This window comes from Aspergillus lentulus (genome assembly GCF_001445615.1).
Source record: "Aspergillus lentulus DNA, contig: Alt01, strain: IFM 54703, whole genome shotgun sequence".
Lineage (NCBI taxonomy): Eukaryota > Fungi > Ascomycota > Eurotiomycetes > Eurotiales > Aspergillaceae > Aspergillus > Aspergillus lentulus.
The window spans coordinates 902,530-915,076 of NW_028322123.1; the positions used below are offsets into that span (position 1 = coordinate 902,530).

The 12,547-nt window shown below is 50.9% G+C and overlaps 4 protein-coding genes across 4 annotated transcripts; 1 reads left to right on the top strand and 3 right to left on the bottom strand.

Annotated features, from left to right (window-relative positions):
• Nucleotides 1–447: 447 nt before the first annotated feature.
• On the bottom strand, nt 448–2,708 carry ALT_0267 (putative C6 transcription factor; the record flags this gene model as incomplete). The annotated part of the gene is made up of 5 exons (XM_089598953.1): nt 448–1,447; nt 1,514–1,982; nt 2,043–2,190; nt 2,249–2,360; nt 2,419–2,708. The coding sequence occupies 5 exons, from the start codon at nt 2,706–2,708 to the stop codon at nt 448–450; spliced, it is 2,019 nt and encodes a 672-aa protein (XP_089456617.1).
• A 1,540-nt stretch (nt 2,709–4,248) lies between these two features.
• Nucleotides 4,249–4,926, bottom strand: atfD (bZIP transcription factor atfD; the record flags this gene model as incomplete). The annotated part of the gene is made up of 1 exon (XM_033560276.2): nt 4,249–4,926. The coding sequence occupies one exon, from the start codon at nt 4,924–4,926 to the stop codon at nt 4,249–4,251; it is 678 nt and encodes a 225-aa protein (XP_033416167.2).
• A 4,249-nt stretch (nt 4,927–9,175) lies between these two features.
• On the top strand, nt 9,176–10,081 carry ALT_0269 (uncharacterized protein; the record flags this gene model as incomplete). The annotated part of the gene is made up of 1 exon (XM_033560277.2): nt 9,176–10,081. One exon carries the CDS (start codon nt 9,176–9,178, stop codon nt 10,079–10,081), a length of 906 nt encoding a protein of 301 aa, XP_033416168.2.
• A 41-nt stretch (nt 10,082–10,122) lies between these two features.
• ALT_0270 (putative C6 transcription factor) lies at nt 10,123–12,277 on the bottom strand (the record flags this gene model as incomplete). Its single annotated transcript, XM_033560278.2, has 2 exons — nt 10,123–11,013; nt 11,060–12,277. The coding sequence occupies 2 exons, from the start codon at nt 12,275–12,277 to the stop codon at nt 10,123–10,125; spliced, it is 2,109 nt and encodes a 702-aa protein (XP_033416169.2).
• Between the last annotated feature and the right edge of the window lie 270 nt (nt 12,278–12,547).

Genomic DNA, 12,547 nt, shown 5'->3' on the forward strand with positions numbered 1-12,547 from the left:
AGGGAAGATTGTACCATCCTTGGCATGTGATTGAGATCAGTCATCACTAATGAGCTACAGGTATCAATCGTCGACTCTTGGACGGCAATGACTTCTCATTATGCTAGAATATTATTCTAGACTTGTATTATAGTGTAGGTCTATATACATCGTCATTACACTAATCTAAAATTAACTTTTGACCCTCAACTGCCCATATTCGGTGAGAATAGATGGGCTCAACCTAGACAAGGATGTTAGCAATGCGGAGAAGGATGAGCGATGATCGACTCTAAACTACAAGTACAGGCGATAAGCTGGTGTTGTTGCGTTCGGGTACCTACCTGGCGAATCGATTGAGAAGCTCGTGCCAGCGTGCGACGACCTACTTGGGATAGTCATGCATAGCACAGTCCATTTATGACTGCAATGGCACGTATCTGTGGTGTTGGGTCGAAAATGTAGTCGTCAATTACGGAGAGCCAAGGGCACCGCGGCAGGAGTAAGCCGTAGGTAGAGATCTTGACAGATCTGCCACGCTCGCTCTGAAGCAGGATGCCGAGAAGCCATGGCTAAAAGCCAGTGCATGCCTTTCTGTATGTATCTTGAAATTAGCTCCGAATCCTTGGCTCCGTGCTTGACGCGAGAGTCCAACTCGATTAACAGCACAGTGAGGGCTTGCATGAGATCATGCAAGATCCAGCACCAGGGAGCAATGCGAGCCAGCCAGATAACGTCGGGCTCGTCGGGCAACTGCGAGAGCATATTGCAGGCCGCATTGGTGCAAATCTCCGACATCTCCTTCCACCTAGAACTGGTAGCTTGACCACTTCGCTCCCATCGGTAAATAGCGATGCGGGCAATCGTCATTTTCGCGCTATAGAACTGAAAAGCAAGGCACCATCGCTGCGTCTCAAATGCCGGGTCCTCCCGAGGGCGACTGAACTGGAATGGCTCGGGCAGCCTTCTTTGCAGGGAGTTGACGGTCGAAATAAGGTCTTCAAGGGCTTTTTCCACTGAGTAGCTGCTCGACCTGGTGGCTGCCGGAGCGTACAGAAGGTTGATTGCGCATCGCATAATCCGGGCTATTTCAACTGTGAACAAAAAGTAGAGCGAGGCGCACGGCTTGACGGCGGGAAGATAGGCTCCCGCATCCGGAGCCGTTGACGACAGCAGGGATTTGGAAAGAGCGCGTCGAGCATTGGCATCCGCGAGCAAGCGAGCAACAAACGCATCCCCAAACTGGTCCTCGTCAAATGGAAGGGGCAACGGCGCCGTGCAGAACTGATTCGCCACGCTGTACGGCCGACCGGTCATGACTGACAGAGTAGTTTCGAGAACGAAGATTGACCACCAAACTCGACAACGAAGCTCTTTCGAGATATCCAAGGTATCTTTGCTCACACTCCTGAGATGAAGACCCATAGCGATAGCGGAACAAGTTGCCGTACCGGATATTCTCCAAGCCCTGTCAACGGTGGTGTCAGAATAAAGCACAAACGAGTCAAATAGGTTATGTTCGACGTCTACTTACCTATTCACTTGACCAATGATCAGCAGGTAAAATGCAGCAAGTCCTTCGATTTGGGCTTGTTGAATGTCAGGGTGAGGAATCAAAGGCGTGTCGGTCAATCCCAGCTTGCTTCCCCGGGAGAAGTATATCGTTGGGTCGTGCCATTCGTCCGCCTCATCAAAATACGTCAAGCTCAAATGCTGCGCAGCAATGGCAAGGATCAAGTTAAAAATCGCCAGCCATTTCTTTGGCGGCTTGGATTGGGGTTCGGAGTATAACCGTCGATACTGATGTAGAAAGACCGTTTTGCCGACAATGGGGAACCCAGGATGCACCATGTCAAAGTAGGTGTCCAGAAGTTCGTCTGCGACATCTTGCGGAGGGATAGTAAATGGCTGCACCGAGAGATCAACCGAGAGCTCTTCACCATCCAGGAAATAATTGACGGAGCTGATCGAGTCTGGAAAGAGATCGTCTTGAGTTTCTGGACCTAACCATGAGGCATCCAGCCGGAGCCCTTTGCGCTTCAATTGATGCAACCATGACCTACCCGAGTGTGCACCGATGAATCCCGTCGCCTGACTTATCTTGTCCTTGTTGAAGTCTTCTTCGATGGGATCGGTGGTCGGAGTTACGAGGCGGGTAATAGCGTCGATGGATAGATCGCTGCTCGGGCTAAGACTCGCAGGCGGCGTCTCCTATGGAATTGTTAGTCCGAATGGTTAGGGGCTCTCAAGCAAATCGAAAACGACATACCTTTTCCAGAGCTTTAGCGATCAATGGCTGGTCCTTGGCATCTGCTCTCGGCTGAATGCGCCGCAGCAAACGGTAGAATTCCTTCAACCGCTGCTCGAGATCCTGCAGTCGCCTCAAGACGAGGTCAGTAACACGCGTACTGTGCTAAAGCATTGGTGCCAGTAGCTTACCTTGCGACCTTCTCATTCTTGTTAGCAACAAACACGCACTCGGCTTTCAGCTCGCGGCATCTCTCACATGGCGATCCCCCAGTGCATTTTGCCTTTTGCTCTCTACAACTAATACAAGCTCTGCTCGCTCGACGGGTCCGAGGCTTGGCCGTTGTGATGCGCGGCAAGCTGACCTTGGGTAAAGTCTGAGTTGATGGTGACTGTAGTGGACTATCGTCTTTCTGGGTACCGCCTGGTGAGCCTTCTCTCTGACGCTTCCGTATCTGAGAAGCCTGACTCCGGGGGTCCATAGGGAAAAAGCAAATCGTCAAGTGATAGATTCAGACATAATTGAAAAACTGCAAGACAATTGTCTTATGATTTATCTGGAGGATGAAGTCATTCAGACCTGGGACTTGGCCTTTAAAATGCAAAGCAACTAGATCGCGCATGAGCCACATGTGTATGGGCCCACAGCTGTCAGCTGGCCTATTTTTCCTTTTGGGGAATTAGTTTCCAGAAAGTTCTTGTCGATTCCTCCCCTTTTTGGTGTCGCGCAGCCACAGACGTAATTGTTGTTCTTGTAGACCGACTGCCATTGAACAAAGGGATTCAGGGACATTTCAAACTACTTTCTTGGATCGCCAATCACAGTTGGAGTTCAAGATCAGTGAATCTGCCCTAGTTGATCTGCATCGATAAACAAAGTGGACTGGACAGTTCAGGATCAAGAAGAGCGGGATGACCTCACCGGAGAAACGATCAGCCTGAAGGACCCACCGTCAAGCCACTTTCATCAAGCCAATTCAGCCACAGCGAATGATCCAAGCAGATTCTCCAATCGTCAGGATGCATCTACTGTTGTGCGCTATCACGGTTTGCGTCAGTCAGTGGGGATTGCGGGCAATTGCAGTATTATTACTCTTTCTGCTTGCTAAACAAACACACGGCTGCACGGTGCAGAAACAATAACAACCCTTAGTGAGTGTCGATCAAGTCGGATCGCTTCCGAATGTTCCTAGATTGCTCTCGGCGATACGGATCAATACCTTCGAGATACTGCTGGGGTGATGCTATCCAAAAGCCAGGTCACAACTGCTAGCAGCCTTTGAGTAGCCAGATAAGAAGATCATTATGTCCAAAAGCGATGATATGGTGTTATCTCTGGCAACTGCTAGTTTCAATTCCATCAATCTACTTCAGGGTGGACATGTTCATATCTTCGAGGATATCACTGATTTAGATGACCTTGACGGTTCGGCTCTAACGGATGTCTCGATATTCTTCTATGAACTGCAAGCTAAAAGAACCAGTGTCGGCCGATAGCCGAGGTCCCGACACCCGAGCATTAAACCATTAGGATGCTCATCACCTTGCTAATAATCAAGTTGTCAACTGGTCAAATAGTATCGCGTGTTATTCATCTTCCAATGAATTCCTTCCGGTGACAACCTGTCTCATTTTACACTAGCCTCTTCTGGTCATGCAGCTATAACTCGAATATATATTGACTGGCCGAGTCACCCTAGTGGGCCCAGTCTCAGAAAATATTCAAACAATCAAATAGCATCGCTTCAGGTATATACAATTGCGAGAGCTTTCCCAAGGTCGGTATAGGCTTCTACAACAGCGTGCTATTGTCTCCATTGCTCTTGTCAGAACATATTCAAGGAAAAAAAAAAAGAACGATACAATCCACATATCGATCCTACCCTATATACAATAAACCCTGTACAACATGCAAAACCCCCACAATCCGCCCATCAAATCACCACCATGCCATAAACACAAAAGTGCCCAACTTTTATACATCAAGCACTTTTCCTCTCTTCCTGTTTCCCAACACAAAAATCAAATACACCCCGCCCTCCTCTTCTCAATATAACTCGTAATCGGCCCATCCCCACACCTTGCATGCCGCACCAGTTCCTCCTTCAGCGAGATCAACCCATCCCGCAGCATCTGCACCTGGCACTGAAGCTCGCGTTTCGCAAGCGATAGGTCCTCGAAGCGGGATTGCAGTTGCTGGATGTACTGCTTTTTCTTGGAGCGGCATTTCGTCGCTGCCACGCGGTTCTTGTGGAGGTAGCGTTGTCGCTTGGTGGTGTCTGGTTGGGGTGAGTCGGTGGTGTGCGGGGATGGCGGTTTGGAGGATGCTGCTGCGAGAGCTTGGGGGCTTATATGCTGAGAGTCTGGGCTGGGGTGTGGGGTTGCCTCTGCCCAAGGAAAGGGGGGTTGGTCGAGGTAGAGTGGTTGAGGGGGGAGGTAGGCGTAGGTGTAGAGCTCAGCAGGAACGGAATAGGCGTATGCATCGACGGGGGTTTTCGATGCTTCTGGGGAGAACTGGGAGAATTGATTGGCGTAGGGGGACTGTGTCTCGTAGGCGGGTTGATTTGGCGAGAAGGGTTCCGCTATGGTTGTAGCTGTGTAAATGCCCGTTGAAGACGGATAGTATGGTGGTAAGAAGGAGTTGTAATCATCCCGGCTATAGCTGGGAGGAGGGTATGATTCTGTCATTTGAGTGCACATATTACGTATACCACAAAAAGAATGGAGAGTAGGTATAGTTGAAGAGAGTAAGGAGTAATAGTCTCCCTGAGGACTTAGCAGCCATGATATATGCTTGCCACCTCGTGAAGTATACAGAGGGCAGCATGTACAGGGCTGATATCTGCGCGACATGATTACGTTTGAGTTTCTTTTTCCTAACTCAAACGCCTTGTCCTGGACGTACTTGAGATACTTTTACGATCATTGGTGGATGAGATTCAGCCTGTATCCAAGATAGTTTGCGCATGGTAGCGGGATCAAGCGGAGGTGACTGGCTGTTAGCAACAGATACGAGTTGATGCTCTCTTCCCGTGTCGCTCTTGGACCTGATAATCATCAATGATATCAGGACTTACATTAAACGAATCAAACCTATCGCCGTGCGAGGTTTCTTATCCCGAAAGTAGATACCCCTTGCCTTTTCGGTCATTATTCCGAAGCTATAGACAGGACGGACTGGTTGATTAGGCTTGCACGTTGACTGTGTCGGGAGCTCGGTCACAGAACATTAGAACATTCTACTTTCTCTGGTAGCTAGAACTGCCATAATTCGGGAGTTGGCGTCTTATTTGTATCCCAGGTTCCTTGGCTGGTTGGTACTTGGGAGGAGGCTGGTAACACGATGCGTGCTGGTGGGGATGATCTCCATTATTGTTCAATGGGGCAGAAAGTACCTTGGATAGTGGCGTTTGACCTGAGACGGACTATGTCCGGCACAGCCGATTGTTCTCCTCGCTCAGAATACTGTTGACCATGAGAGGGCTGCATTAATCTCAAGGAGACCTATAGAGCTGCATGCGGTGCGCAAAGGTTGACGATCGATCCAATCGACATATTTCAAGGCAAACCGATTCTCGAAACTCATCTGCATGTCGACATACCGTCTTGGAGATCATTTCCGATATTGTTCTCATTGGTCTCAGGATCAGACTCAGACACGGGCCAGCTCGAGTGATTGTGGGGTGGGGTTGCCAAGGAAGCACCACCATCAGGCAATCGGACCCTCGAGTGAGGTAATTGAGACGACCCATGTATTTTGGGTCAGAATATGAATGGTTCGGATGCATTCCCCGACGGTTGAGTCGACAATCACAAAGACATACCCTGATACACAGGCTGGAAGTCAGACGCTGGCACTGGAGGAGAATGAGGGGTAACAGGATCAACAACACCAGCCCCACCACGAAACAGGCTCATCAACGGGATCGTCGATACTCTCGATGGGATACTTTTCCGAATCCACCAGATACCTTCTAATATTGATTGGATAAAGGATTCGTTTTGGCTCGGATGATGACGCGGACATTGGATGTAGGCATTTGGAGCTATAGCAAACCATGTTTCGCTGCTTTGTGGACGGTCTTTGATAGCCTCGAGGCCCTCGACGGCTACAATCGGCCAGTACGAACTGAATCGTCATGTTTTGTTATCTTCAGCCTATCTTCCTCCGACTTAAGCAGATGTCATCAGGAAACACGAGTTCTATGGTGGAATAAAGTGCATGCGAGATACATCCAGAATGTATCCTTGGGTTTCGGAAGGATTCCGGCCTTTCCTATTCGGCCGGCCTCGTCTCCAGCTGTCTTCTATTGGCGGGAGGTACGCGGGGAATTTATCAAAGGTCCCGCAAACTCAATGTCAACGAACGGGGGGGATAGGCAGTAGTCGAAGTCGATAAAGTGGAGCAGTGCACAGGGCACAACCCGGTTCTGAAGATTGACTTGAGCCTCGTGTTGACATAACGGCGAGGCCTCGATGCCTTTCACATGTGTCCAGTGTCCCACATATCAAGCGGTTAGCTCTGGGCTGATCGATAGACATGCCATACTATCCATGGATTATCAGACGTCTTTCAAATGGGACGACATGATACATGACCAATCATAGCCAGATCGTCGAATGTGGCTGCATTGAGCTGAAACACTGCTAGGAGAAACGCCTGCGTCAAAAGCCGGAGTTGGAAGCAGTATCGCTAAGCATCAAAGCAGATCTTATTCGGATGAACATGGCCCAGATCAAACTATCGGAGGTTCCTGTTGGAAAATCTTGCCGTGAAATCCTCAGGGAGAATACCTGACCAAGATCAGATGTCGAGGATACCATGTATGCTGCTGCTCACTAAAAAGCTGCTTCGACCTTGGCGAACAGTATACGAAACCATTATAGGTAAATGGTCAGCGACATTATCCGATTTCCCTTTGAATCCTCCCGTCTCCGCGGACTTGCTGAGTTTTCTAAAGGCCGGAACGTGGCTCAATCTCGCTTCGATACGTCCTAAGTGCTGGCTCCAGTCAAACTCTTTTCCTCTCAGTGATTCTCATCTGAATCGAAGTAGCCTGGCAATTGGCCTGCTTGAGAGCACACAGCTACAAAGTCAGTACAGCCATATTCGGTCCCCTCGCAGCTGAATCACTACCATCAGCGAGCACATTGTATTGCTTTACCCTCACAGCTACACTAACTCAGTCCTGGGGACAAATCCTCTCCGCCCCTCTTTGCGAACAACGACGCGACGGAGCCCTTGGTACGATAAGGATGTCGGTGTCTGCTTCGGAGCAAGGTTCTGGGGGCTGCATGTAAAGATCTGATCCGTTGAGACTGTGCCTTTCTCGGCTAGTAACAGTTAAGGTTCACGTACATATCGATTATTTGGCCTTCATAGGGAGGTCACTGTACATTTTACTTGCGAAGAGGGACCACTAACTCAAACCTGTCTGACCCAGTGGTCCGGTGTATTTATTGGTCCTCCCGAACTAGGAGATTATGTTCTGGATCCAGCTAAGCGCCTTTCGCCACTGACGATTCCCGTACTCGTTTTATATACCGCAACAACTGTGTTTCCAATGGAAGAGCTGTGGATGTCATTAGTGACGGTGGTGGATGAAGAAAACTTCGAGCCGCATGGGGGGTTCGAAGAAAAATAGAGGTGCCCGCTCAGGCAGTAGTGGACTTCAGCTGTATAAACCACATCTTTGGTACCCGTACTCACGCAGGTGATGATTACCCAAGATGTAAACGTTTGGAAAATTGGAATCTGTCAATGTACTTCAGGATGTAGCTTTGGCTTTGAGCGACTTCCTTTCGTAGCAGCAACAAGACAAAGGAGGTTCTCGACGGTTTTTGGCATTGTTGTCTTTTCCATGACGGTTGATCACATTGCAGGTATTGCACATGATGGCAGACTTGATCGAGAAGGCTTTATTGATTGATATGATGAAGTAGTTGGTTGAGTTTGGTCGGGATCGTATGAAAGTATGGGGGTGGTGTGTGAAAAAGCAAACCTCGAGCCGGGAAAGGGATCTCATTACCAAAGACCATCAGTAATGTATCAATACTATGTCCTTTGCAGGGAGATACCTCTGCATTGTATGGCATTTTGATGACCAGGTCAATGTTTCTTGCTGATCATTTGAGTTAACGATATCACCATCGTGCTGCGTATAGACTGACTCTGTGTCTGTCTGCTAACAGTGCTTTCTTCTCAATGATAGAAAGGGGTATATTTCTTTATATCATTGTCTTCATTGTCTTTGATGTCCCTAATTTCAGAGTGTCTAAGCCGTTGTTTGTTTTGTAATGTGAATAAAAAAGAAAACTCTCCCAACTGCACCCAACCCGTCTTAATTTTGAAGCCATTATGAATCTTCCACTAATTCTTCTTCTTCCTTATATTCCATGATATGATATTCTACTTCGTCATCCATACTTGTTGGGAGGTGTCAGTGCAGAGAACATGAAGCAACAGTTAACAGAGAGCCTAGCTCGGGCACTAAAGGCGAGAACTTTTCTTCTTTTTGACTCAAAACTATTCATCTTTGACATAAATGTCAGAGAGGCTGCTTGAAATGCATCAGGTGGGGTACTTCCTATCTTTCTTTCATCAACCATAGCATCACTTTTTATTACGGCCATCACAGATCAACTCTTCAAATCTATCTACTGTTTGAATGATCGGCGAACTTGGATACACCCTCCTGCACCATAACTGCAAACCCCAAAATGAAACGACCTCCCTCAACAGCGCTAAATCATAATCCACTGATGCAGCGGATGTGATGTCCTCCAACCGTCAGTATTCTAAGCGCCGACATGCCAGGGTCCAACAAGTTCTTACCAAGAGTTCACCGGCGCTTAGCCTTCCCAAAATAAACCAGCAGATAAATGACTTAAAGAGCCTCTCGACACATCTCCCATTTCTCTCACCTCTAACGCTGTCTCAAGCAGCACAATGTCTCTCTCAGCAATATGTCTCATCCTTATTCTCACCCTCACACCAGTCACAGCAACATGTTACTGGCCCAACGGTGACACAGACAACAACTACACCCCCTGCCCCAACAGCAAATCCTGCTGTCTCAAGGGCGAAGCCTGCCTCTCCAACGGCCTCTGCTACGGCGCAACCCTCAACATCGCCTATCGCGGTGCCTGCGCCGATAAATCCTGGCCGGCCCAGGACTGTCCGCACGTTTGTCTCGATTGTACCGTACCACTTCTACCTTGCCGTATGGCCTTGACTAATTTGAATACAGCGATCCCCGACCACTGGGCGAACCTCTACTCGTGCCCCAATTCCTCGACAAATGTGTTCACGTGCGGGTATGCGGGGTGGGCGACGGACGTCTGCAGTGCGAATCTGGGGCAGTGGTTGTGGGTGAGTGGGGACGTGGAGGTTGCGAAGAATGGAAATCCGAGCCCATCTGCCTCTGCTTCGACGGTGCCGGACATTATCACAACCACGTCGTCGGTTTCTGGTTCGTCTACGGGGACGCCGAGGGGGACGATTAAGGGCGATATCGTCACGACTACTGGGTCTGCGACTGCTACGGCCACGGGGACAGGGACAGAGACGAGTACTCCGAAATCGACGGATATCTCTATCTCTGCGATGACGCTCGGGGCGGGATTAGGGGTTGGACTAGGCGTCCCATTGCTTGTCGTATCGGGGTTACTAATTTTTTTTATCCGGATGAGAAGGCGAACGCCGGCAGCGCCAGCACCACCGGTCAATGAAAAGCCCTACGCCGGAGCTGTATACTATCCAGGCACGGCGGAAATCGACACGCAGAGACACAACATGGCGACGGAGCTGGAGGGGTCGAGGCATCTACCGGACCGACCGGAGTTATATGGGTAGTTAATTTACGCGCATACTTGTATTGAAACGTACATTTCTCCTCAAATCTGCCACCACCCCGGAGTGGACCATAAGTCCATCGTACTAGCCTGCCCCTGCACATCAGCCCACGCTGTGGGACTCACCCAACTAATATAATCCCAAACGTCCTGACTCGACACTCCCAGTTCATTTCCCGCGTACGCCACCGGAACAGTCTGCGGGACCTGAACCCCCGGCTGCAAATGAGCCGGATACACCCTCCCCGCCGCAGCAGGGGACGTCTCATCCGACGAAGCCACCGACACGGCCACCAAGCCCAACCTCGCCAACGACGCCCGAAAAATCCTCGCAATGAGATCCAGACTCGGCCGCGCAGTGGGATGCCACGCCTCGACGCGCGCAATCGCCGCCATGGCGACCTCGACCTGCTCTCTGCATGACTCCACCAACTCCGCATCCGTGTCCGTTTCCCCCTTCGCCTCCGCGGCAAGAATACTCAACGTCAACAGCGGCACCAGACTCGCCTGGAACATATGCCAGATGACACCCCACGCAGCCGTGGGGCTTTTCACCTGCGCCTCGGCAATATCGACTATCGCCTCTCTCGCGAGCAGCTGACACTTCTCGATCGCGAGGCGCTCTTCGGTATGCAGCGTGATGGCGGGAACGCGGCGGAGGGCATAGCGCAGCAGGAAGGGGCGGTAGAGGAGGATGCGCAGGTTATGCAGAGCCCAGCGCATGCGGGTGCGGGCTGTATGGATCGAGTCCGGGCATGGTTCGTACGTTTTCAGGAGCGGTGGGAGCTGCGCGTACCAGTCTGTCAACTCGGCGTCGAGGTCTTGGAGTTGCTGGTAAGTCGGGAGAGGGGATGCGGCGAGGGCCTCCTGGGCGCGGGTGGCGATCTGGCAGAAGCGGATGTTTTCGAGGAGGATGAGGGTATTGGACGAGTTCTGCTTAGTGTTAGTTTAGCAGCAATGGGAGGAGGCGAACACGTACAGCTGGCGGCTTCGTCGAGACGGCCATGGATGAACGGCCGAGCGTCGGCCGTCCGAGAGTCATGCAACCCCATGTATCGAGGCAGTAGAGCGACCACCAGATCCGCCGGCGCAGGTCGACGGGCACAGAAGACGACTGGAGCGGTCTGGTCTCGCTCGCGTCTGTGTCTGCGGTCTCCTTGTGTAGACCCAGGGCGGTGGCCATCCGTACCGCGGCTCCGATGAGCACGTACGCCAGGCTCGGCTGGCTGATGTAGTGCAGGTAGTGGCCGGCCATGATGCCGAGGGTCTGGACGGTCTCGATGTGTGCGCGGCCGAGGGATTCGAGGGAGAGGTGTTGGCGCGCTCGCTTGCAGTAGACGATGTGCGTGGTGTCGTCGCTGGGGTAGAGGGAGATGCTGCCTAGGGCGAGGACCATGTTCATGAGGGCGAGCCAGGGCTCGTCGTGTCGGGCGTTGGATACATAGGTCTGTCGAAATTCGGTTTCGTCGAGGAGTGGCATGGAGGGATGGATGAAGTTGAAGTAAGCGTCGATGAGCTGGTCGCTGGCTTGTGACTCGGTCGATGGGGGTATGGACACTTGCGGTTTCCGTCTAGGCTTGTTTCCCGATGGAATTGTAGTGAACGGTCGAGCCATTGATTCCGGATTGACCCAGCTGATGACCTTAAGGACGGCATTGATGGAGGAGATGCCTAGATACGTAGACGGCGGACGCGTCGCCATGGAGAGCGCGTTGACATCATCAGATACACCATCCTTGTCATTGACAGCATTAACTTCACCACTCTCAGCATTTCCCATTGACATCGCCTCCAAAGACGATCGCGAGTGCTCCTCATCCAGACTCTCTGGAGGCTGCGGAGGGGGTCGATCCGAGCCAAGTATACTATCTCGCAACAGATCCAGGAGCTCCTCACGCGTCAGAGCCACAAGCGACTGCAAAGAGACTGAAGGAAACAATCTCTCCAAAACAGACCGGTACTGACTATCGGCATGGGAACCATTGTCTCGCGTCCCGCTGTGTGGCACTCTGGGATCCGAATAGCGGCACAGCTCGGGCTTCTTGTAGTACAGACACGGCTCACAAGGATGCGTCCCTGTGCAGCGGATCTTGCGTCGCCGACATTCCTTGCAGGCTCGTAATCCTGGTCGTCGTCCACGGCGTTCGTCTCGGGTCTCTGTGCACGGGCTGTGGCGGACCTCAAATGTGTGGAACATTTTCAGTGAACGTTTTCATAGAAGCAAGTCGAGTAATCGTTGACACTTTCTTCAGAGAGCATGTTCGAAGTTGTCAGTTGAGTAGAGGACTGGTTGAAATGACTCTGTGGTGATCGTGTCAGGGTGGCCACTCCCATCCCCTACTCCTGTTCTTGCATAATCGGTCATAATAGTGGTAATAAGACTATGGCTGAAATGAGATTGCATCTGACACATTACTTGCCCCGGATTCTACCCCGCACATTGAAATTACACTGAAGCCAGGAAGCT